At 50.6% G+C, this 19,958-nt stretch overlaps 9 protein-coding genes and 1 non-coding gene across 10 annotated transcripts; 6 read left to right on the forward strand and 4 right to left on the reverse strand.

Moving 5' to 3' along the window:
• Positions 1-104: 104 nt before the first annotated feature.
• K460DRAFT_410933 (DUF292-domain-containing protein) lies at positions 105-1,178 on the forward strand (the record flags this gene model as incomplete). Its single annotated transcript, XM_040937432.1, has 3 exons — positions 105-128; positions 180-290; positions 378-1,178. The coding sequence occupies 3 exons, from the start codon at positions 105-107 to the stop codon at positions 1,176-1,178; spliced, it is 936 nt and encodes a 311-aa protein (XP_040782903.1).
• Positions 1,179-2,341: 1,163 nt separating this feature from the next.
• Positions 2,342-4,409, forward strand: K460DRAFT_348682 (uncharacterized protein). The gene is made up of 3 exons (XM_040931396.1): positions 2,342-2,746; positions 2,802-3,159; positions 3,218-4,409. The coding sequence occupies exons 1-3, from the start codon at positions 2,708-2,710 to the stop codon at positions 3,976-3,978; spliced, it is 1,158 nt and encodes a 385-aa protein (XP_040782904.1). The 5' UTR covers positions 2,342-2,707; the 3' UTR covers positions 3,979-4,409.
• A 616-nt stretch (positions 4,410-5,025) lies between these two features.
• Positions 5,026-5,098, forward strand: K460DRAFT_t74. Its single transcript has one exon. It is a non-coding gene; the product is annotated as a tRNA-Lys (tRNA).
• Positions 5,099-6,136: 1,038 nt separating this feature from the next.
• K460DRAFT_410935 (uncharacterized protein) lies at positions 6,137-7,434 on the reverse strand (the record flags this gene model as incomplete). The annotated part of the gene is made up of 3 exons (XM_040937433.1): positions 6,137-6,999; positions 7,051-7,285; positions 7,336-7,434. The coding sequence occupies 3 exons, from the start codon at positions 7,432-7,434 to the stop codon at positions 6,137-6,139; spliced, it is 1,197 nt and encodes a 398-aa protein (XP_040782905.1).
• K460DRAFT_348685 (uncharacterized protein) lies at positions 7,342-8,162 on the reverse strand. The gene is made up of 3 exons (XM_040931397.1): positions 7,871-8,162; positions 7,721-7,821; positions 7,342-7,653 (listed from the first exon to the last, which is right to left on the reverse strand). The coding sequence occupies exons 2-3, from the start codon at positions 7,794-7,796 to the stop codon at positions 7,487-7,489; spliced, it is 243 nt and encodes an 80-aa protein (XP_040782906.1). The 5' UTR covers positions 7,797-7,821; positions 7,871-8,162; the 3' UTR covers positions 7,342-7,486.
• A 1,465-nt stretch (positions 8,163-9,627) lies between these two features.
• Positions 9,628-10,244, forward strand: K460DRAFT_360033 (uncharacterized protein; the record flags this gene model as incomplete). The annotated part of the gene is made up of 3 exons (XM_040932243.1): positions 9,628-9,783; positions 9,837-10,060; positions 10,115-10,244. 3 exons carry the CDS (start codon positions 9,628-9,630, stop codon positions 10,242-10,244), a joined length of 510 nt encoding a protein of 169 aa, XP_040782907.1.
• Positions 10,245-11,143: 899 nt separating this feature from the next.
• Positions 11,144-11,980, forward strand: K460DRAFT_360034 (uncharacterized protein; the record flags this gene model as incomplete). The annotated part of the gene is made up of 4 exons (XM_040932244.1): positions 11,144-11,246; positions 11,306-11,330; positions 11,460-11,493; positions 11,615-11,980. 4 exons carry the CDS (start codon positions 11,144-11,146, stop codon positions 11,978-11,980), a joined length of 528 nt encoding a protein of 175 aa, XP_040782908.1.
• An 854-nt stretch (positions 11,981-12,834) lies between these two features.
• K460DRAFT_410937 (uncharacterized protein) lies at positions 12,835-13,491 on the reverse strand (the record flags this gene model as incomplete). Its single annotated transcript, XM_040937434.1, has 1 exon — positions 12,835-13,491. The coding sequence occupies one exon, from the start codon at positions 13,489-13,491 to the stop codon at positions 12,835-12,837; it is 657 nt and encodes a 218-aa protein (XP_040782909.1).
• Positions 13,492-14,001: 510 nt separating this feature from the next.
• On the forward strand, positions 14,002-14,928 carry K460DRAFT_410938 (uncharacterized protein; the record flags this gene model as incomplete). Its single annotated transcript, XM_040937435.1, has 1 exon — positions 14,002-14,928. The coding sequence occupies one exon, from the start codon at positions 14,002-14,004 to the stop codon at positions 14,926-14,928; it is 927 nt and encodes a 308-aa protein (XP_040782910.1).
• A 323-nt stretch (positions 14,929-15,251) lies between these two features.
• K460DRAFT_421313 (uncharacterized protein) lies at positions 15,252-19,805 on the reverse strand. Its single transcript, XM_040938134.1, has 3 exons — positions 19,625-19,805; positions 17,128-19,579; positions 15,252-17,078 (listed from the first exon to the last, which is right to left on the reverse strand). The coding sequence occupies exons 1-3, from the start codon at positions 19,670-19,672 to the stop codon at positions 15,439-15,441; spliced, it is 4,140 nt and encodes a 1,379-aa protein (XP_040782911.1). The 5' UTR covers positions 19,673-19,805; the 3' UTR covers positions 15,252-15,438.
• Between the last annotated feature and the right edge of the window lie 153 nt (positions 19,806-19,958).

Here is a 19,958-nt window from a genome sequence, read left to right on the forward strand (position 1 = left end):
CATCTAATCTACATGCCAACAACCCCAAGACCCTTAAATATCGCAACAGCCTAGCCACTCCTTCCATATCTACCACATAGATTCCCTACGGATAAAAAGCAATCATGGCGCCTTCAGCCTCGTTGGTCGTAAGTTGCGGGACGCTGTAGAAGCTGTAACGAGGTGCTAACACTAGGCAGAACAAGCTCAAAGTACAGCTCAAGCTGTCAATATCACGACTGCGCATGGTACAACAGAAGGACAGCGCGAAGGCGAAACAGCAAAGACGAGAGATGGCACAGTTAATCGAGGTATGTACAGCGTTGTGGATGTGGTCGTGGAGAGCTCCGGCTAGCTCCACGCATTGCCTAAATGATGGAAGCTCACATATATTGCAGGTTGGCAAAGTGCAATCGGCACGAATACGCGTCGAAAACATCATCCGCTCAGACATCACAACGGAACTGCACGAGATACTCGAACTCTACTGCGAACTGCTCCTCGCGCGCTCCCAGCTCCTGGACCAATCTCCCACACCCTCCACATCTGCTTCCACTACATCGATACCCCTCGACCCCGCGCTCGAAGAAGCCGTACGTTCGATAATATACGCTGCACCGAGGACGGAAATAAAAGAGCTACATGCAGTCCGGGGCTTTCTAGTCGAGAAGTTTGGCAAGGATGTTGCGCTTGCGAGCATGGAAGGCGAAGGGGTAGCGGAACGCGTTGCGAAGAAACTGAGAGTAGAAACGCCGAGTAATGAGCTGGTTGATGCGTATCTGAGCGAGATTGCGCGGTTCTACGGTGTACCGTTTGGCACAGCAAAGACGGCCTCGGACGACGAGGACGCAGACGATGACGACGAGCCGTCAGGCGGCATAGCGGAGGAAGCTGACGGGCAGCTAGAAGACCCGTTGGAGGCAGAGTCAGGGAAGGACAAGAATAGCAAGAAGGAGGATGAGAGGGAAGAGTTGGCAAAGGCCAACACGCCGAAGAAACTTGGTCCGCAAAGTCCGCTGAGAGTGGTTCCACCGAGTCCTAGCACAGACAATGTGGCGCCCAGGTTGAAGCTGCCGGGGACTGCGGCGGCCAAGGTTGCGAAGAGTGATGCGAAGAAGCCAGTTAAGAAGGAAGATGGCTTGGGCAAGATTCCGGATGTCGATGAGCTTGCGCGACGGTTTGCGGAGCTGAAGCGGTGATAATTTTCGAGTATTGCTTTTAGGTGGCCGGGGCACGAAGCACTTGGAGGCCAGGGGCTTCTGTAAGAGAATAGGAGTGCGGTGTATACCGTCTCTAGTCCCATGGATCACACAGGAGTTCTCACGTCAGCCTTTCCAACCTCATCTCGAACTCCATCTTCGTGCTTTTATCGGGTACTTTCTTACCGTCGTCCTACTCTGACTTCTAGTTTCTTGCTTACTCCCTTCTCCCTATGATTCTCCGAGTTCGTATCACCACTTCCTGTTCCCCCCTTCGGCTCCCATTCCTCTAGGATCATGTCACATTACTTCAGACTCAGATATGCCCCCACTTTCAATCGTTAGTCGGGATCTAAGAGTCAGTAATACGATGACTGAGAGAGCGGCCGTCAAACCTGGATTGCACATCAAGCTTCAGTCTCGAATCGAGAGGAGCATAGCAGTCCTAGTTGCTTACGTGTCATAGCTAAGACATTCTGTGTGGGTGACAGTCTTGGTCATGGTCTCGGTCTTACTTTTCGTACAACTACAAAAGATGACTGCGGGGTTCAACAATTCCTGCGGATCCATTCCAGGATCGAGCGGTTCAGTTGCTTAGCGTAATCATCCCTGGCTTTGTATCTAATCTCTTGGTGAGGTCAACGTGGACGTCCCTGATAGGAATCGCAATCTATTCTCCGCTACGGGCGATGATGCTAAGCGGCCCTACCACCCTGTTCGAAGCTTGTCAACGCTAATGTAACGTACTGTGCCCCTAACGTACACCTATTAGCACCGTACTCGGGTCAGCACCAAGGAAGCGGGTTCTTCGACAGCGACCTTTCCCCACTATCCAGGATGCGAGTCAGGTGGATACGGGTGCACACTAACTGAATGCCACACCCACATAATCCATGGTCCATACATCGCCGCGACACGACCTGAAACCTCAAGGCTCCGTGAAGATGTTGAGGTTACGCGGCTATGCTATGGCAATCCCTCGGTATAGATGTGTCGGTTCTGCACGCCCCATCACGTCGCGGCTAATCTCAGACCCGTTAGTGCTCGAGACCCTGCCCAGGTGATAGGCGGGCTAGGCCGTGGTGACGTCACCAGGCGCCAGCCAACTTGCTAGCCACTTCGCAAAGTTGAAATTGCGGTCAGCGTTCCTATCCCCACGATGATGCTGGGCAACATATGGTGCAATCACAACCCTCCGAGTCCCTGCACGGGTGATCCCCGAGGCACGGGCGGGCGCGGTAGAGTCGCAAGTGCGCTTGTTAGAGCGCTGCGTCATTTCGCGTGAAGGGACTGTTAATGGCGAGCCGTCGTCGTCCGTTTCTCCAACATTCTCACGACTTACGACTGCATTTTTCTTGGTGTTTGAAAGAGCTGTTGCGTATGCGCTAGACGTAAGAGATATATAGAGACTTATCCTTGGTGATCGTGTGTTGGATTGATCTTGTGATCCTATCAACATTCCTGGTTGTTTATCACGCACGCGCCTAGACATCTTGTGAGCGTGCGCACTCACTACCAACACCTTCAACATGAATTACGCATCATGGATCGAGGAGAAGAACTTGAAGGTATGAGACTTGTTGTACTTGGGCAATGAGTGCATTTGCTGACCCTCCTTGATAGAAAACCTTCATCGTAGCCACGCTTGCCTCCACCCTCGTCGGGACTTTCACGGCGTCCATGGGCCTCTGGGAACGTGTGGCCGATAGACGCGAGCAGCATAGACAACGACAGCGTGACACGAAGCAGGATGGCGAGATCAAGCTATTAAGAGAACAGTTTGAGAAAACTCAACAAGCGTCCGAAAGCCGACAACAGGAGATTGAGCGTTTAAAGAATGGTGGCGCTAGCGGTGGAGGCGGAGGTGGAGGAAGGCAGCGCGATGAAGTTGGGAACAATCTTGAAAGGGACAGTGTCATGATCCAGCGAATGTACGATGATATGTATGGGAGAATGGGAAAGCGATTCGCACAAGGTGATGGTATGCATATTCAATCTTCCAGCGAGGGTCACACGACTGGGTGCTAACGAGCATACAGCCATTGTCGAGAACCAGCTGCAAGCACAGATCATTTCGCTCCAGCAGACAGTTATCAACGTTCTTCAAGACGCACTATACAACGACCGCCAGCTTACCCGTGCCGACATGGCGAAGCTCATCGCTGCCTCCAATTCCGCCCGCGAAGGCTCACTCGACGCACTGCGCCAGGCGCAACACAGACTCGGCTCGAATGCTTCCAATCGCTCTCCGTCTCCGCAGAGATCCATAGCACCGCCAAAGCGCGCATCCACGACTATCCTCGATGGTCCCGACCAGCTCTTTTGTCGTTACAGCCTAGACCTCCAATACATCCAGAACAAGCCCCTCGCGGCCTCATTCGCACCGGGCGGCTCCTGCCAGTGCCCAGCATGTGGCGTCCGCCTCGATGTGACCGCAGACGATTTCTGGATGATCGGCAAGCGCATGCCAGTGACTGTCATTGACAAGGGCTATGAGTCGGAAATCTTCGAGACGCGCGAGTTCCGCCTAGGGCAGCGCTTTGTGCTCAAGTGCCATACGCCTGATGGCGAGTACGCGTGTACCATATGCAATAAGAACAGGGACGTGGATGCTATCTGCCGAAACGTGGAGAGCCTGGTGAAACACGTTGGAACGTACCATGATGCCGACGAACTGGATAGGGAAATCGACCTGCGAGAGATCAAGGTCGATACGAGGAGGCTGAGCTTACCCGCGCCGAGGGTACCGAGCCCGCCCCTCTCACGAAGGGAAGAGGTTGACATGAGGGAGTACCGATGAGCGTGACTTTAAAGAGAAAAAACGCGAAATGGTACATTTAAGAAGGGAGGCCTAGAGTATATAGCGAGGCGTTTGGCAGCATGTCTGTTCATTTTGTGGGGTTTCAGGTGTCAAAGACGGTGCATGTTATGAATTTCTTTTTACGATGTACGAGTTATATGACGACACGACTTCTATGCCTCTCAATCAATACATTTAGCTACTTGGTTTAGTGGAGTCTATATCCTTCCGTTTTACACTTGTAATGTGATTGTGCAAATCTTGCTCCTGAGTGTTTACTGTCACTGCTATGAAAAGGATCACTACGCAACACGTTCACCTACGAAGGAGAAATTAAGGGGTTTAAGCTGCTCAGGTTTTGTTACCGACGCTTAATAAAATATCAAACCAGACACTAGTGTATAAAGTGCAAAACTACGCGCAATACTCGGAATTGGATTGTATGGTTTGATGCGCAACTAGAGAGGATTAGTCAGACCTTGACGCTGGAGTTCGCGATGCCCGATTCTAGATGTTGAGGCGAATACATGTCCGTCCACGTTACCGCCCTCCTCACTATGTTAATCTCAGTCTTTTCAAAACTTCTAGTGTGCCGTCTCGATGTTTGATATTGCGTCTACACCATTATTCCGTCTTGGCAATCCGATGGCAACACCGCCTCCTCGAAACAAATACATGTCACACGCGGAACACCGAGGTGATGATCGATCACTGACAGTTGGTGGCTAGATGTCAAAACAAGACTTTACGGGGCAAAGACCGTCTCGATGAATCGAATAGGCGAGATTATCCCTCAGCCTCGTCCTTATCAAGCTTTGTCCGGCACATCAGACGACCAGGCCAGGCTCGCGGTAGCACGGCCCCTTTCGCCGGTCGTTCGCCGCCCGCCCCACCCGTGCAAATTACTCCTCCCAAGGAATGTCAGCAGAACCACAGGGCTACACTGCCGTCCAGCACACTGTCGAACAGAAGAGTACTGTCGGTCATCGTTTTGCCATCATAAATATAATGCCAACGCTTTGACTCTTTTCCATCAAGCAAACAGCAGCCCGGCTGGCACAATCGGTAGCGCGTGAGACTCTTAATCTCAAGGTTGTGGGTTCGAGCCCCACGTCGGGCTTATCATATGTTTCTTTTTGCTTTTTCCATTATGCCGGTGTGGTGGTGTGGACTCGGAAGGTTTTGGGTGAATGCGGCCCGTGCGCTTCCCTGTCCGCCGCCTCCCACCCTGATGCCTTGGAACAAGTCCTTGACTTCCTCGATTGATATGTTTTATATCGCCGTCGTGTTAGATACGGCCAATTATTTTGATCTTTCGTCCTGTCATACGTTCTTCCTCTACGTTTCTGTCGATCGGCACTTACTAAGTCGACTATTTTGTACGTGGTCATTAAGTTTTATTCCTGATCCGAGGCTATCAGACGTGGCTTTTCGACAGCGCTGAATTCACATCCAACTAACAGTCTCCAGCGTTATTAAGTGTAATCGAGCCACCACGATAATGATTTGCTAAATATGATATTGCGTACATATGCCGACCTTGATAATTCCTGGCTTACGCCTTCGCCAGGCTTATTATACGTTTCCTTTTGCTTTTTGTGTGGTGGTGTGAGTTTACGGATTTTTGGGGGAATGGGCCTGTACTTCTAAAAACCAACCACCCAACACTGTTTCAGATAGATAGTGGGCATATAGTACGGAACATCGCAGGTACTATCGCATCAAGGCTGACGGAACATACGAATAGAAGTCAATAGCAGATTAAAGGAACTCGAATTTGAGTTGTGTTATGCTCCTGGCTTTGTTCTCACAGGCCTCTCTCAATTACACGCTTGAATGAGCAAGAACTCCTTCACCCTAGCTGCAACTGGATGTATTACCTACGATTGGCGATGTGCGTTGCATGGTAGATGCATGTCGTGTTCAAGATTGAACTTGTTCTCGATTGCGTCTATAAGTCACTGAATGCACCGTATCAGCGATACAGATCCTTATGAATTCAGACTCAGGAACTTCGAAAGCGTAGCTCAGGCTTAGCTTAGAACTCTCATACCTCAATGGCACGCGGTATGAAGATTTCCGTGTTTGCATGGTATTTTGGTTCTGGTGGTAAACAGGCGGTAAAGCAGATTCAATGGTTCTTTTCGCATCAAAGGTCCTAGTCTTGGTATGGCCATATTCGTGAGTATAAATTCCTCTGCGACTCAGAATCAGCCATGTCTAGAAACATCTCCTTGACGGAATTATTGATGTGCAAAGCCTGCTCGTAATATTCGCGAAGTACCATGCCGCCTAGTGGGATCAGGTTATCGTCTTGAAGCTGGTGCAGAACTTCTCCGAGACCTTCTACAAGCTCCATTTCATCGTGGTGAAGCTGTAGCTCCTCCTCCGTGAACTGGATGGGACAAGATACATCCGCTGGCGCAATGTCTTTACATTGAGCAGCTATGTGTATTAAGGCGTGGCGGAAAGATATCACATCGTTCCTGTCCCAGGCGCCACAGAGAATTGAGCTGGGCTTGGTTAGGTAAGAGCGATTTTGCAAAGCCATTGAGGCGCATCGTTGCTTGTTGTCAACCCGCGTAAGTTCTTGGTAGTGGCTGAGGAGAAGTGCAGTCCTGTTTGCAGAGTCGGTTGCTCTAGACCCTTCTCGTGTGGCTTTTACTGGTTTGTCAGGGACGTTAGATTGAACCGGAAGAAGTAAACGCGGTACTTTCTCTTGGAAGAATGGCTCAGACACCGAGACTGACTGCCAATCGATGATGCAAGTTATTTGCTTCGTGTCTGGGTTGACAAACACATTGTCGAGATGAAGGTCCGGATGGGAAAGTGACGTTGGGACGGGGCCCGGTGACAAAAGGGGAACAAGCTTAAGATATCGCTCCAACAGTGAGATGTACTCAACAGGAGTTTCGAGCCTCTCAAGCGATCGGTAAGGATTTATGCGCGGTTTCGCGTACGACTCTGTCCACAGTATCTCGTTAATCCCTATCGCTGCTAAGTAGGACAATGGAGTGCTCCCTTCTTTGGTCAGTGGGCTCTGATCACAAGCTGGTAGTGCATATAATATACATGGACCTCGATCTAACTTCATCGCAGCTTTTTCGCCTCCCCAAAGTCTTGCTTCAGTTAAGGGCCCGAACGCAAACTCCTCTAGGGGGTTTCCTTTCAAGAAGTCGCCAGATGATAAAGACTTGGCGTCTAAATCATATGACTTGACTTTCCTCTCTTCCAAATCCTTCCTGTAGTAGATGCAGCCATGTTTCCAAAAGGATATCGAGGTTAGCTTTGTTTCGATCTCGACGAGCTGAGTTATCAGGTCAAGTTGTGTTTCTATTTGCCACTGATACCATAGACTCCCCAGTGGTTTTCCTTCTGCCTCTCTTCAATGATGTACTCAGCACCTACTGGATTGAGTGGATCCGAAGAATATGCATAAATGCGCGGAATGGGCATTTTGAGAACCGTGCGGAGTTAGACAATCTTTATTAGAACTTCAGCATACCAGTCACGGGTGACGTACAAATTGTCGTGTAGCGACCTCAGACGCAGTCGTATAGAAAGCTGGACCAACATTAGAGTGGGGGATCTTTGCCAAAACTTCACTTCCATTATCCATAGTTATGATGAAAACCTTATTTTGTTGACCTTCTACGCATTTCAGTAGTTTGACACCTGAGCACGCGGAAGTCAGGTTATAGTCCACTATAATTCTGGGGTCGGACTTAGCAAGGTATCCTACAAGTTCTAGCTCCGTTGCCAACGGCTTGGACGGCAGCATCTAGGAGAGCAGGAATGTTGAATTCACGATAGCGCATCGCAAGATTCTCCGTTTCGTTGCATCTGCGCTTCGTTAATTCGTCTTCATGAAACGGTACTAGTCTGCACTTACAGCCACCGGTATCGACTATATCTGAATAGCTCTTCTTCTGGTAATTCTACCTCTACGCGAGCTGAATAAGAACAGTTCGAGGAGCCTCTAAAGGAGTTCCCGGCCTACCCGAACCATCATCTCTCTGCTTTTTGAAGAGGGGTCTCGCCATAGTACTCATCGCCTGGCGAAGGCGGCGTTGCTGGCAATACCGGATTTCTCTTCTTCGGAAAGTCGTGAATGTGGAACTGGCTCTAAGGAACCTGATAGATACAGAGCCTAATTCCATTGCAATGTGTAGTCGGTAGCTTTGATGACTTTCAAATATAATGAACTGGCGCTCTTCCATGATGCTGATGGGAGAACCTCGGATGTGTAGATCTTCCGCTCCGTTGTACCGAATCAAGTTTGTCCGCCAGGGGCTCGAACGCGTCAAAGTCGACAAACAACCTGCCCCTGCCATGAGAATATGTTGGTTCAGTCACAGTACTAAAACTACGCCAAAATCAGTGCGAAATGAACCATTAAGTTGATGGCCCATGGATAATCTAGAAGTGTAGCAAGAATGCACGTCAAGCTCACACTGACTGCCCCTGGCACCCCCACCTAGTTCGGCTTCGTCCAAGGGGCCAGAATCTGAACGGGATTGGGATTGCGGAAAACGCAGTAGGTACTACTTGTTGTTTAACGCTAGGCTTGCTGAGTCAACCAGTAAAGTATTGAGTAACACCACGAGTTGGACGATAGACACCGGCGCCGAAATCCGGAGCTCCCTCGGTCAATCACTCCACCGTCCTCGTCAAAGCGATCACCCCGCAAACAATGTTATGCCCGATGACGAAATGTGCTACATATGCCGACCTTAATCATCCTTGGCTTACGGTAGGCTTGCAGGTTGCATGGTGCTTACGGATGGCGCAGGGTCCGACGCATGTCCGAACTTCCTGATTGACGATGTGATTCGTTGTAAATGCTATAGCACCTGCGGCATATCAACGTCTCCATTTCTCGACTTTGATTATCGAATCACGATTTTTCAACAGCCCACCATTGAGCAATCACGTTGAGGGTGGTATTGTCCAGATATGCAATGTCATTCGATCTACAAGTAGGCAATCCATGAAGATCACATTCGGCAATGGAATGCTCTCATAGGTACTTCAAAGTTCTGCATGGCCTGCTTTCAAGACTTGAACAACGCGTTAAGTGCGCCAAAAGGGTAGAAATCGACGTTGAAGCCTATATGGAACCTTGACGACTACTTCCGAATGCTTCCGCAGCCAATGCTATGGCTTCATTCATAACACCGTAGCCACACCCTTTTTACGGGAAATCTATGTCGGTCGGATGTTGCCCCCCAAGAGTACGTTCATAGAAAAATGCACCACTGCAATAGGAAGTCTCGCTTACCAAGATACGGACTGGTCAAGGCGACACACTCTTACTACCTCAAAGCGGGGCAGCGCACCCATACAATGTACTGAGCCGGCGTACACCGACTGGACGCAGCCTGGTAGGCATGAGTATATGTTCCGAGTGGTGTGAACCAACGTCACATCACATGCACTTTCGGCAGGCCGGATGCATCTCACCACATTAGCCAGGACAGACTTCCTGGAGATATAAATGTGACTGTGACTGATGCTGGAAGAAGCATCACAGCGACCAACACTTCCTCACAACAACTCCTCTAGCAGTCGCAGCACCCGACCCTCAAATTACATCTTTACTACAAACGAATAACAACACCAACATCGACAGCAAACCCAACCATCACAATGGTTTCTACTCAGTTCTCCACGAAGGCTGCTCGCATAGCCGTTGCTGGCTGCAACGCCCTCACCTGGGTTAGCTCGGTCATTGTCGTCGGTATCACTGGCTACTTCTTGCAAAAATATCCTCACGATCAGCATCTCATCTTCGAAATGATCATTGTAAGAATCCTGAAATACCATAAGTTCGCCATGGAAACTGATCTAGGTACTAGTCTGCCCTTGTGCTCGGCTTCTGGCTTCCCTCATTCGTTCTTCCCATCTTCAGCAGCTACAAGTTCTATTACGCGCCATTGAACTTCGTTTTCTCCTACCTCTGGCTTACTGCCTTCATCTTTTCAGCCCAAGATTACAATGAGAGCCAGTGTGAGCTGAACGCTCCCCTTGGTGGATCCTGCAACCTGAAGTTGACTAGCGAGTCTTTCATCTTCATTGCCTTGTGAGTATTCAATCATAACAGTATCATGAGGTGTGTGGACTGACCAACCTGCAGCTTTTTCACCCTCGTCGCTTCCATCGTCGATGCTTATGCTTACAAGATTGCTGCTGTTATCGCTACTGAGCCTGTACATCCTGAGAAGCCTGTCGAGACTCCTGTCGCTACCGCTCCCGCTACTGTCTGAGTTATTGGCACTGTTTGTGACTAGACGTGAGAGGGTTAAGATTACCATACTCTCGGCTATAACATGGGAAATTCACTTGTCAATACCGGATGGTCGCATTGATGCGACCTCATACCGGAAGAAAAACGAGACTGACGCGTATCCGTAATGTTTGATATTCTTAGACTTTCAATGTGCGATAAGGAGCTGTATGTAGATTGGACCTTTCATTGTCTCTTAGTATGACAGTAGCCTATGCACTTACGCTCGCTACGAATAGCAGATGATTATACATGAAGTTGTCGTTCAAGGAGCTGGTGGTGACACTGATATATCGCTCAAAACAGTTTGTGGGGGACAGCTAAACAATGCACAGTCTGTGCAGAGTGCACTCTGTGATGTCGTATCACCGTTGCTCATCTTTGGGCGTGAATGACCGTCGCAACTGAGTGGTTCCGCCCTTGCCTACTATCCAAGAGGAGATATCATGTGCGATCTATCTGAAACGAAAGCGACTGAGGTGGGAAGTTCCAGAATTGAAGAGTCCAACCCGCCCGTTCATTATGGTGGTCAAATGATGTTTGTGTAAGGATGTGTCGCTCAGGCTCCTCTGTGGGAGGCTACCTATCTATTGCATCGACAAGGTGTATACTACGATGGTCACTTGGCATCTTAGGTAGATCCCGCAATGCTGACTCTCTTCTTCAAGCAACGCGCGATGCGCGAAGACTCAACGAAAAAATATTGGCAAAAGCCACGAGCAGCTGTAGATGACTCGCACCGGAACAGGCTGGTGTTTCTCATATCTCGAAGCAGGGACTGTAGGCAGACTTGCACCTTCCCAGTATGCATCGATTAGAAGGACCACCATGGGGTGAGAACACCTCAAGGTAGATTGGCAACAAGTCGACCAAGTCGACATGTCTAACAAGCAAACCGCTCCACCGTCGGCTTGCTTGCCACCCAGTCCAAATTGCAGACAAGCTGCGCACCCAAAAGCCTTCGTTGCAGGGGCGATGCATTGTAGGCCCACAAGATTGCTCTTGTGTCACCGGCGCCTCGACTATACAATGGAAGAGCAGTGTCTCAAGCAGCTGGCTTGCCATTGTACGTCGAATGACGCGATGATGGATGTGGAGTGGAGCCGGAGTAGGATGCGGACACTGTGAGCGAACACCACTTTCACCAGTGCGGTATCGAGATAGCTACTTGAATAGCTTCTCGACCGGTATTCAGACCGCGTAACCGCTGGTTGAGTGATGGGCCGACAGTGAGCAATCCGTTCGGAGGATGTGGGTGCGAAGCCACATTTCCGAAGGCGAAGGCGACTCTCGCAAGACGGAAACAGGTGTAAGATGGCGTTCGCAGAGACATCTTACCACTGTGACAAGGCGATCAGCGTACAGCACCGCGGGCAAACGGTTGTCGTTGCTGCGCGCGATACGGACAACGAGAACTGCGCAACGCAAAAGCATCGCGAGTTACAAGTCATCCTCAGAAAGGATGAAGCCTTGTCATCACCACCTAACGAACTAAATCGAATGCTGCAACATGAAGTCGCAGCTCCGCACAAGACATGCAAGGATCGAACTGAAGACGTTTGCCCACGCCCAGCTCAAGGCCTTTGCACTCCCGGGAGGATGCCGATAGCGACACGCTCCCCAACGCCTGAAGGTGATCGCCTTCTTCAGACACCAGTAAATCCTCACCGTGCAGTGCGCTGGGCCATGCATCCGTTAGGCAATCTAGTTTGCTAACTAGATCCCGAAACTTTGCGACACTGACACGGCTCGTATCGGGTGAGTGTTGTTGCGGAAATGGTGAGGTCTTGGAGGTTCTCGGGTAGAGTAGAGGAAATGTTATCGTAGGGAGGAGGCCGAAGGCGGAAAGAGGGAAGGAAGAAAGGTGGGTGAGGCAGTTGAAAAGTTGAGGTGAGAGATTATAAAGTTCACGGAGGGGAGGCCTCGTTTATTATGTGCGGGGGGCTGGGCTAGCGCTAGATAAGACCCACCTGCTGACTTATCTCCGCACGGTTGGTCAGGTGAACCAAGTGAAAGCAATTGTCACGTGCTCACGGGATAAAACTGTCACACCGCTGATGAAATGCTTGGATAGAGGACCAGCACTGGGGCACTGTTAGCATCCACAAATCTACTCTTGCCTTGGGCCGAACCAAAAGGACACCCCCCAAATGCGGACGCGTCCTCTCCAATGTCCATACAATCCCCGACTGATATGCTTGGACTGGGCGCGGTAAAGGTTGACAATGCAAGATTTGTTACTTTAGAAGACTATAAGTAGTGATCTCGAGACTAAGAGAGCTCTCATAGCCAAAACGATGGCTTCAACGCGTGTTGATGCTATATTTCAAGACTCATATCCATTACTATGTAGGTGACAATACTTTGTCTCTGGTTGATTGTTCGTATCTATCCATGTAGCGAGACAACCGCCCCAGTCGCATCGGCATGAGGTTGAGTCTGAAGCCGCGTTGCTATCTCACCGAAACTAAACTAAGCCCCAAGTGATTGGTTACAGATTTGCGCCCGAGGCACTCGTGCCAATAGTTGCTTTCGCTAAACAATCCAACGCCTTCAGACCGATCCGATACCTACGCCAGTTCCGTTTCATCCTTCAAGTCACCCTGGCCTTGTAATTGCCTCTTGATGTCCTTCAGTTTCCTACTCTGCTCGAGATCCTCATAATGCGGGATGACGTTGCGAATCAGAGGGTCGTCTAACTGTCCGGGCTTACGAACGTGACCGCGACGGCGTACGGGGCCATACGCAACCGCTTGACCTTGAGTAGTGACAACCTTGGTAGTGGGAGGATTAATATCCTTCCCATTAGACTTGTCGGCTTGAGAGATAGCTCTACCGGACTTGTGGGCGGGAAGGTTGTCATCAACGGGGCCGGGTTTGAGAGAGAGTGCAGCAGTAGTCGTAGAAGTGGCCGCGGAGTCTTTGGAGATGGTCGCAACCTCGAGGGTGACCAGATCGCGGGAGCCGGACGCAATAGAGGGTTCGGGAGGAATGATCGAGATGGCACGCGGTGAGTACAAGTTGTCGGCGTCTCTCACAAAGCCAGACTCAACCCCTGGGAGATCGCTGATTCTGTCTTTTAGACGAGCATTGTCGGTTTCGAGGCGCGCAATTCTGGCTTTGAGGCGCGTATTCTCGGTGCTAAGACGCACAACTGTCTGTTCGACCTCGTAGACCTGAGATCTGAGGGCTCCAACTGCCTCGAGATAAATCCGCTTTTGGCTCATGATGTGCCTAAAGGTGGAGCAAATAACAGGTCAGGAGGATGTCATCGGACTAATCTGCATCTGAGTATACTTACAAGTGAGCGGAGTTGACCTGAGGCGATTGTGGGGTGTGCGATGAATTTGCTGCGGTTGCGGTGTATATATATCTGTGAGGATGCGCACGGAGTCCGGCCTTTTCATTTCACCAACGTTGTTGAACAAACAGTCGATTGGCCAATCAGCTGCGCTTTGGTAGGGATACACCGTGTAATTCTTGGAAATCACAAAATGGTATCATCCGTATCGGCGGGGAAAGACTAAGAATGACAGTCACCGTCTTGCAGGTTAGCGCAATTAGCAACGATTGAGAGTGAAAGTGTTCTAGCTTGCTACGGCTCTACAGTGCGAAATTCATTCATGTAAGTTGTCGCGAGTTTAGCGTTCTCACCTCAACCTCACTGGCTTATTCTACCTTCATAACATCCGCACTATCGGTTGAGCTCAAGAACGACCGCCATACACAAAAGCAATATGGCCAGGAATCGCCTTAGACCACCTCGAAAATACCGCAGCAAGCCACGCCCGCCTCAAACGCAGCAAGCGTTTCCCTTCCTCACCCTCCCCGCCGAGCTCCGCAACCGTATCTACCTATACGCACTCACCGCACCGGATGGTATCAAGGTCAGATGGCGTCGAAGCAACAGTCGGTGGAAGAAGAAGCCTGTCATGTTTACCAACAGTGATAAGGAGGAGGAGGTCTGCCCCATTAACCAGCTCCAATACGTCAACCGCCAACTGCATAAAGAGACTGCCGGCCTGGAGTTGCAGTACAATCGCGTTATATTCGATGGATATCCAGGCTCGAATGGAGACACTATGAAGAGCCTCTACGTATTTGCAGGCCGCTGCACACCAACAAAGTTACAGTGGTTGACCCACGCCACGCTCGCGCAACAGTCCGACCTCACCACCAGCATACAGTCACGGTGTGCCATCCCCTGGGTCAAAAGGCACATCGACAAGATTATTGGGCTGCTGAACTTCTGCATCGAAAACAAGCACATTCACGTCGAATTCCGGCTGCCCTACTTCGTGTTGTACCCGGATCCCTTACCTACCTTGTCCGTCAATGGGTTTATTGAAACCGGTATTCTGCTTTCTCGCTTGTTCCGCGGTGCAGACATCTCGCATATTGATATACCAGGCAATACTGCGGCTAGGTATGCTGAACTACTGTCCCGTTTAGTAGGCGACGACGTAAAAGACACGATCAAACGACTGGCAGGCGAGGCTACGAATCTGCGACTCTATCCGAACGATAAGCACTTTGATATTAAGCGGTTTGAGAAGGAGGTGGAAGAGAAACTCAGTGATCCCTGGTGGGCGGATTTTGTGGCAAATGGTGGAGGACTGAAGTGGGTCGAATATGCGCGTCAATGGAGCGCATATGGGCTTTGAATAGTGAGAGAGAGGGCGAAGCCAGGGCGATGGTATGGGACTTCGGGACTTGGAAAGACGGCCAGAGGCAGGAGCGAGATATCTCGAAGCGCGCCATGTTTGGACCAGCATCTAGTGGAAAAGATTGCTTTCCTTGTATTGGGTCATCCATACCAGCGGAGGAATTGGACAGTGGGATACGACGAAAGGCATGGGCTTAGCAAACCATAAGGTTACCTACATGTAGCTGTAACTAATCAGGGCTCCGGGGAGCTTTGCAACCTCTTCTTCTCATGTAGCTGAAGGGAGGACTTTTCAGAAAATCACATTGCACAAAAGCCTGTCTCGCAACCCAATTGCCCACTTGTCGGATTTTGATCATTGTCTCTATTAGAAAGCTCGTACGTCGCAACTTGAGCTCTCCATATAGCTACATGTAACTTTCACTATAGATTACCAGCTACCAGTTCCGTCTCTATGCTCACCCGCACTCGCCGCATACCCATCTGACCGCATAATACACTCACTCACTTATGCACTAGCCTCAGCTTCAGCCTGCCGTCCAGCAACACTCCCCTTCGTCCACCTAATCTGAGGATCCTCCTTCCTCTCCACTCTACTCTCATCGCCCTCTCGGCCCCAGCCACCGCCTCCGGGCGTATTTATAATGATGCGTTCACCGGGGCGCATAGCGGCCGTGTTCTTAGCGCCAAGGCTGATATATCTATACTCCACCTCTTGCTTCTCTTGGGTGTCAGCCGCTCTGGACGGCTCGGTAGGCCGCTTACTGTCTGAGTTCTCGTCGATGACTTTCTGGTCTACTTTACGGGCCCAAATATTGAGTCCGCAAGCAGCCTCGCCACCGCCCTCCATACCGTAGGGATGATATACTCGCCGTTCACTCAGGATGCTAACTTGCACTGGTATGCGGAACTCAATGTCTCTTATCACGCCCTCACCACCGTTATGCATGCCTTTACCTGCACTTCCTTCTCTAAGCGAGAATTCCCGCAGCAAGACTGGGTACCGACGTTCAAAGACTTCCGAGTCTGTGATACGTGTGTTGGTCATGTGTGTATGCACACCATTTGTACCGTTCCACGTGGGTCCCGCGCCACTTCCACCCGCGATTGTCTCGTAATATCCGAAGCCTTTGGTCTCTTTTCTTTCGCCTCCAATTCCGCCCTGTCCTCCGAATGTGGTGCCCCCGAAGCCAAATGTAAGGTTGTTTGTGTCTCCTTGTGAGGCCGCACAGGCCTTGAAAGCTTTTAGTATCACGTCGGTGACGCGCTGTGATGTGAGAACGTTTCCGCCTACCACTGCTGCGTTGTCGGATGGCGAGAGGAAGGACTTCTTGGGTATAAGGACGTGGATTGGCTTGAGACAGCCTTGGTTGAGCGGTATGTCTTCGCTTATGAGGCAGCGCAAGCAGTAGATAATTGCGGAATAAGTGACGGCCTCTGGGGCGTTGATGTTTCCATACACCTCGGGTCCAGTACCACTGAAATCGAACACCGCTTCACCCTTATCAGGGTCAATAGTGACCTTCAATCTTATTGGCGACCCATCGTCCATGAAATCTTCTGCAGACAGATCCTGACCCTCGAAGCGTTTGTACACCCCTTTCAGTAATTGTCGCACAGACTGCTCAGCATTTTCCTGGATGTTCGTCATGTAGAACTTCACTACTTGCTCGCCGTAGTCGGACATCAATGTGCTGATCAGATTGATACCCTTCTGGTTAGCAGCAACTTGCGCTTTCAGGTCATTGATGTTGTCAGAAAGGCAACGAGTACCGGAGCACCCGGGGTATTGACCTGGTTCATCTAGCAGCAGCTCTGTGATTCGTTCCTCATTGAAGTGACCCTCTGACACCAGCTTTTCGCTCTTAATGGACGCGCCCTCCTGGTATAACTCTTTGGAGTGTGGGGGCATAGACCCAGGTAGAATGCCGCCAATATCTGCGTGGTGTGCGCGGGAAGCAACGTAGAACAGGATGTTGTCTCCGCTGAAAGCTGGCGTGATGACCGTGATGTCGGGGAGATGTGTACCACCGAACATGGGATGGTTAGAGACGAGAACGTCACCTTTCTTGAGCTTGCCTTTCCAAATGGCAGCTTGTTTGCGCACGCAGGTCGACATACTGCCGAGGTGGACAGGGAGATGAGGAGCTGCGTGTTTATTAATATAAGGTATAAGTAAACAGTGAAGGCAACGTACCATTCGCAACCAATCCACCCTCCTCGTCGAAGAGAGCACAAGAGTAGTCCAAGCGCTCCTTGACGTTAGTGGATACGCTCGTCTTCTGCAATGCACGGCCCATCTGCTCTGCGATTGCCATGAAGCGATGCGCGAAGATGCTCAGTAGAATTGGATCTACCTCATTCGTGCTAATTTGCTTATCTTGACCATCGCTCTCACCGATATTGATGACGACATGTGTGTTGATGACCAACGCACTCGCACCGGGCGTAACGACGATGGTTTGTGTGCCGTCTGCGATAATGGCGGGACCCTTGATTCGGTCGCCAACATCGAGATCTTCGAGCTTATAGATGGATGTCTCCTGTCGCCCACCTTCGAAGAAGACTTTCCGAGAATCATAGCGCTTTGCGTCGCGTGGAAGGTCTTTAGGTGTGATCTCCTTGAGTTGTTGATCCACGCTCTTCTCCAGACCTTCAAATGTCTTTCCAATGCCACGTGCGCGTACGTCGTCTACAATGATGTCGCGGTCTGGCAGCGTGAAGCCGAACTCTTGCTCGTGCTGCTTGACAAACGCCTTGCCAAATGCCCAATCATCACCGTCGTAGTCCTTTTGTGCCTCCTCTTTTGTGGGCTTGACGATCATCAATGCGGACTCGGTGCCGCGATATCTCAGGTTAAGGTATTCCTCAAAGTGTACATGTTCATCATCGAAACCCTGCTCTTTCAATGTCGCCGTCGATTTCGACTTTAGTTCTGCCATCTTCTTCTGTAAGTACTCCCGGACATCATTGTCATCAGACCACACCTTTGACTCTGGTTCCTGTCTCTCATCCACAACATCCGCAAGCGCCATACCGTAAGCCGAGAGCACGGATGAATATCGGTGTATCAAGATCTGCGATACGCCCAGCGCCTCCCCAATGGCCACCGCGTGCTGCCCACCCGCACCGCCGAAAGTCGCGAGTCTATGTTTCGACGTATCGTGCCCTCGTGCTTCAGTCAAACTACGAATCGGTCGCGTCATCGTCTCGTTTGCAATCTTTATAAATCCATTTGCAATATCATCCAGTGACATCTCCTTCTCCTTGTTCCCGCCGGCGACTTCCTTATTGATCTGCTCCGCCAGTTCCTTGAACAACTTCTCACTCGCATCTGCATCGAGGCCCTCGTCTTCGTTTTTGCCGAAGATCTTGGGGAAGAAATCTGGTAATAAGCGCCCAAGGAAGAGATTTGCGTCTGTAATGGTCAATGGGCCACCTTTTCGATAGCACGCTGGGCCTGGATGTGCGCTCGCTGATTCGGGTCCTACGACGAACAAGCCGTTCCTCCAGAAGAGGCGCGAACCACCACCTGCCGCAACGGTGTTGATGTCTAGTTGTGGTGACTGGATGGTGACACCAGCGGTCGTCGTCTCAAACACGTGATCGTAGCGTCCGGCGCCGTATCTGCTTACGTCGGTACTTGTGCCACCCATATCAAATCCTATGACTGGGATCTTCGTCTCAGTATCGTACGAGGTCAAAGCATAACCCACAACCCCTCCTGCAGGTCCTGAGAGAATAGCCTTCAAGCCAGAGAAGATGTCGACGTCTACTAAACCACCGTCTGATTGCATGAACTCGCATCGCGCGCCCTTCGAACCTTGTTCACGCTTTACGCTCTTTGAACCGAGGCCGCCTTCAAAGCCCTTAGAAAAGCCATCAATGTACTTCCGTATCGCGGGAGTAAGGTATGCGTCAGCACAGGCGGACGTGGCTCGTGGAACTAGTTTAATCATAGGCATGAGCTCATGACTCAAGCTAACGTGCTCAAACCCAATCTCTTTCGCAATCCTGCCTACCAACGCCTCGTGATTCGGGTACGTATATCCATGCATTAAGCACACGGCGATGCTCTTCAGTCCGCTATCATACACATCCTGTAGTTGTTTTCTTATGGCTTCCTCCTGTGGTCGTTGTAATATCCGCACCGTCTCGCCCGACAAGCCCTTGACAAGCTCTGCGTTCTCCCCCGCCTCTTCCACGCTCTTCGCCTCTGTCTGATTTCTTTCTGGGTCCTCAGCATAGTCTTCCAGCGTGACGCGCTCGTCAATCTCCACAACCCGCTTATAAAGCACCTCGGGCTTCCTGATATCGAGTGCGAAAATATTTGGCCGCGACTGATTTCCAATCGCTAAACAATCCTTAAACCCCTTTGTCACTACCATGGCGATATCCTCCCCCTTTCTCTCTAACAACGCATTCGTCGCGACTGTGGTGCCCATGCGTATGCTCTCAATCTTGGACGTGTCGAGCGGCTGCCCGCGTGGGATATCGGTGCCCGTGAACTTGGAGAGAAGTCGTCGGATACCCTCGAGAGGCGCGTCGTCGTAGTTGGAGGGATCAACAGAGAGGAGCTTGATGAGGATGTCATCTTCCATCTTGCCTGTGCCAGGATTGCCCACACAGTCTGTGAAGGTGCCACCGCGCTAGAGTAATCAGTGCCATTCGCCAAAGGTGTGCTGGATACATACGTCTATTGCGATGCGGATTCCCCGCTTGCTGATCTTTGGTGCAGCCATTGTGATGCCTAAGGTATGCAACGTGTGTGGGAGTGCTCAAGGGTGCTATTGCAAAGCTATTGACATTCAAGAACAAATCAACAACACGTAGGAGACAATGTTGAAAACGGGAAAAAATACGATGCTAAATTAGCACGTAATTACATGCAATAGGTACAAATGATAGATAAGGGTGGGGTGGTGGCGATGCCCCGCGTACTTTGTCATGCGAATACGGAGATGGCGTCATTGCCGCGGCTTCGCTTCGTTGAGACTAATTGACTTCAGCCTCATCGTAACCTGCACC

The sequence above is a fragment of the Cucurbitaria berberidis genome, assembly GCF_010015615.1.
Source record: "Cucurbitaria berberidis CBS 394.84 unplaced genomic scaffold K460scaffold_7, whole genome shotgun sequence".
Taxonomy (NCBI): Eukaryota; Fungi; Ascomycota; class Dothideomycetes; order Pleosporales; family Cucurbitariaceae; genus Cucurbitaria; species Cucurbitaria berberidis.

Coding starts and splice junctions, on each gene's coding strand:
- K460DRAFT_348682 (XM_040931396.1), top strand. CDS start 2,708: ATGAATTACGCATCATGGATCGAGGAGAAGAACTTGAAG. Junction 2,747..2,801: donor TCGAGGAGAAGAACTTGAAG/GTATGAGACTTG, acceptor CCTCCTTGATAG/AAAACCTTCATCGTAGCCAC. Junction 3,160..3,217: donor GCGATTCGCACAAGGTGATG/GTATGCATATTC, acceptor ACGAGCATACAG/CCATTGTCGAGAACCAGCTG.
- K460DRAFT_421313 (XM_040938134.1), bottom strand. CDS start 19,672: ATGGCTGCACCAAAGATCAGCAAGCGGGGAATCCGCATCGCAATAGAC. Junction 19,580..19,624: donor GAATCCGCATCGCAATAGAC/GTATGTATCCAG, acceptor TGATTACTCTAG/CGCGGTGGCACCTTCACAGA. Junction 17,079..17,127: donor GGGTGGATTGGTTGCGAATG/GTACGTTGCCTT, acceptor ATAAACACGCAG/CTCCTCATCTCCCTGTCCAC.
- K460DRAFT_348685 (XM_040931397.1), bottom strand. CDS start 7,796: ATGCGCTATCGTGAATTCAACATTCCTGCTCTCCTAGATGCTGCCGTC. Junction 7,654..7,720: donor TGGCAACGGAGCTAGAACTT/GTAGGATACCTT, acceptor CCGCGTGCTCAG/GTGTCAAACTACTGAAATGC.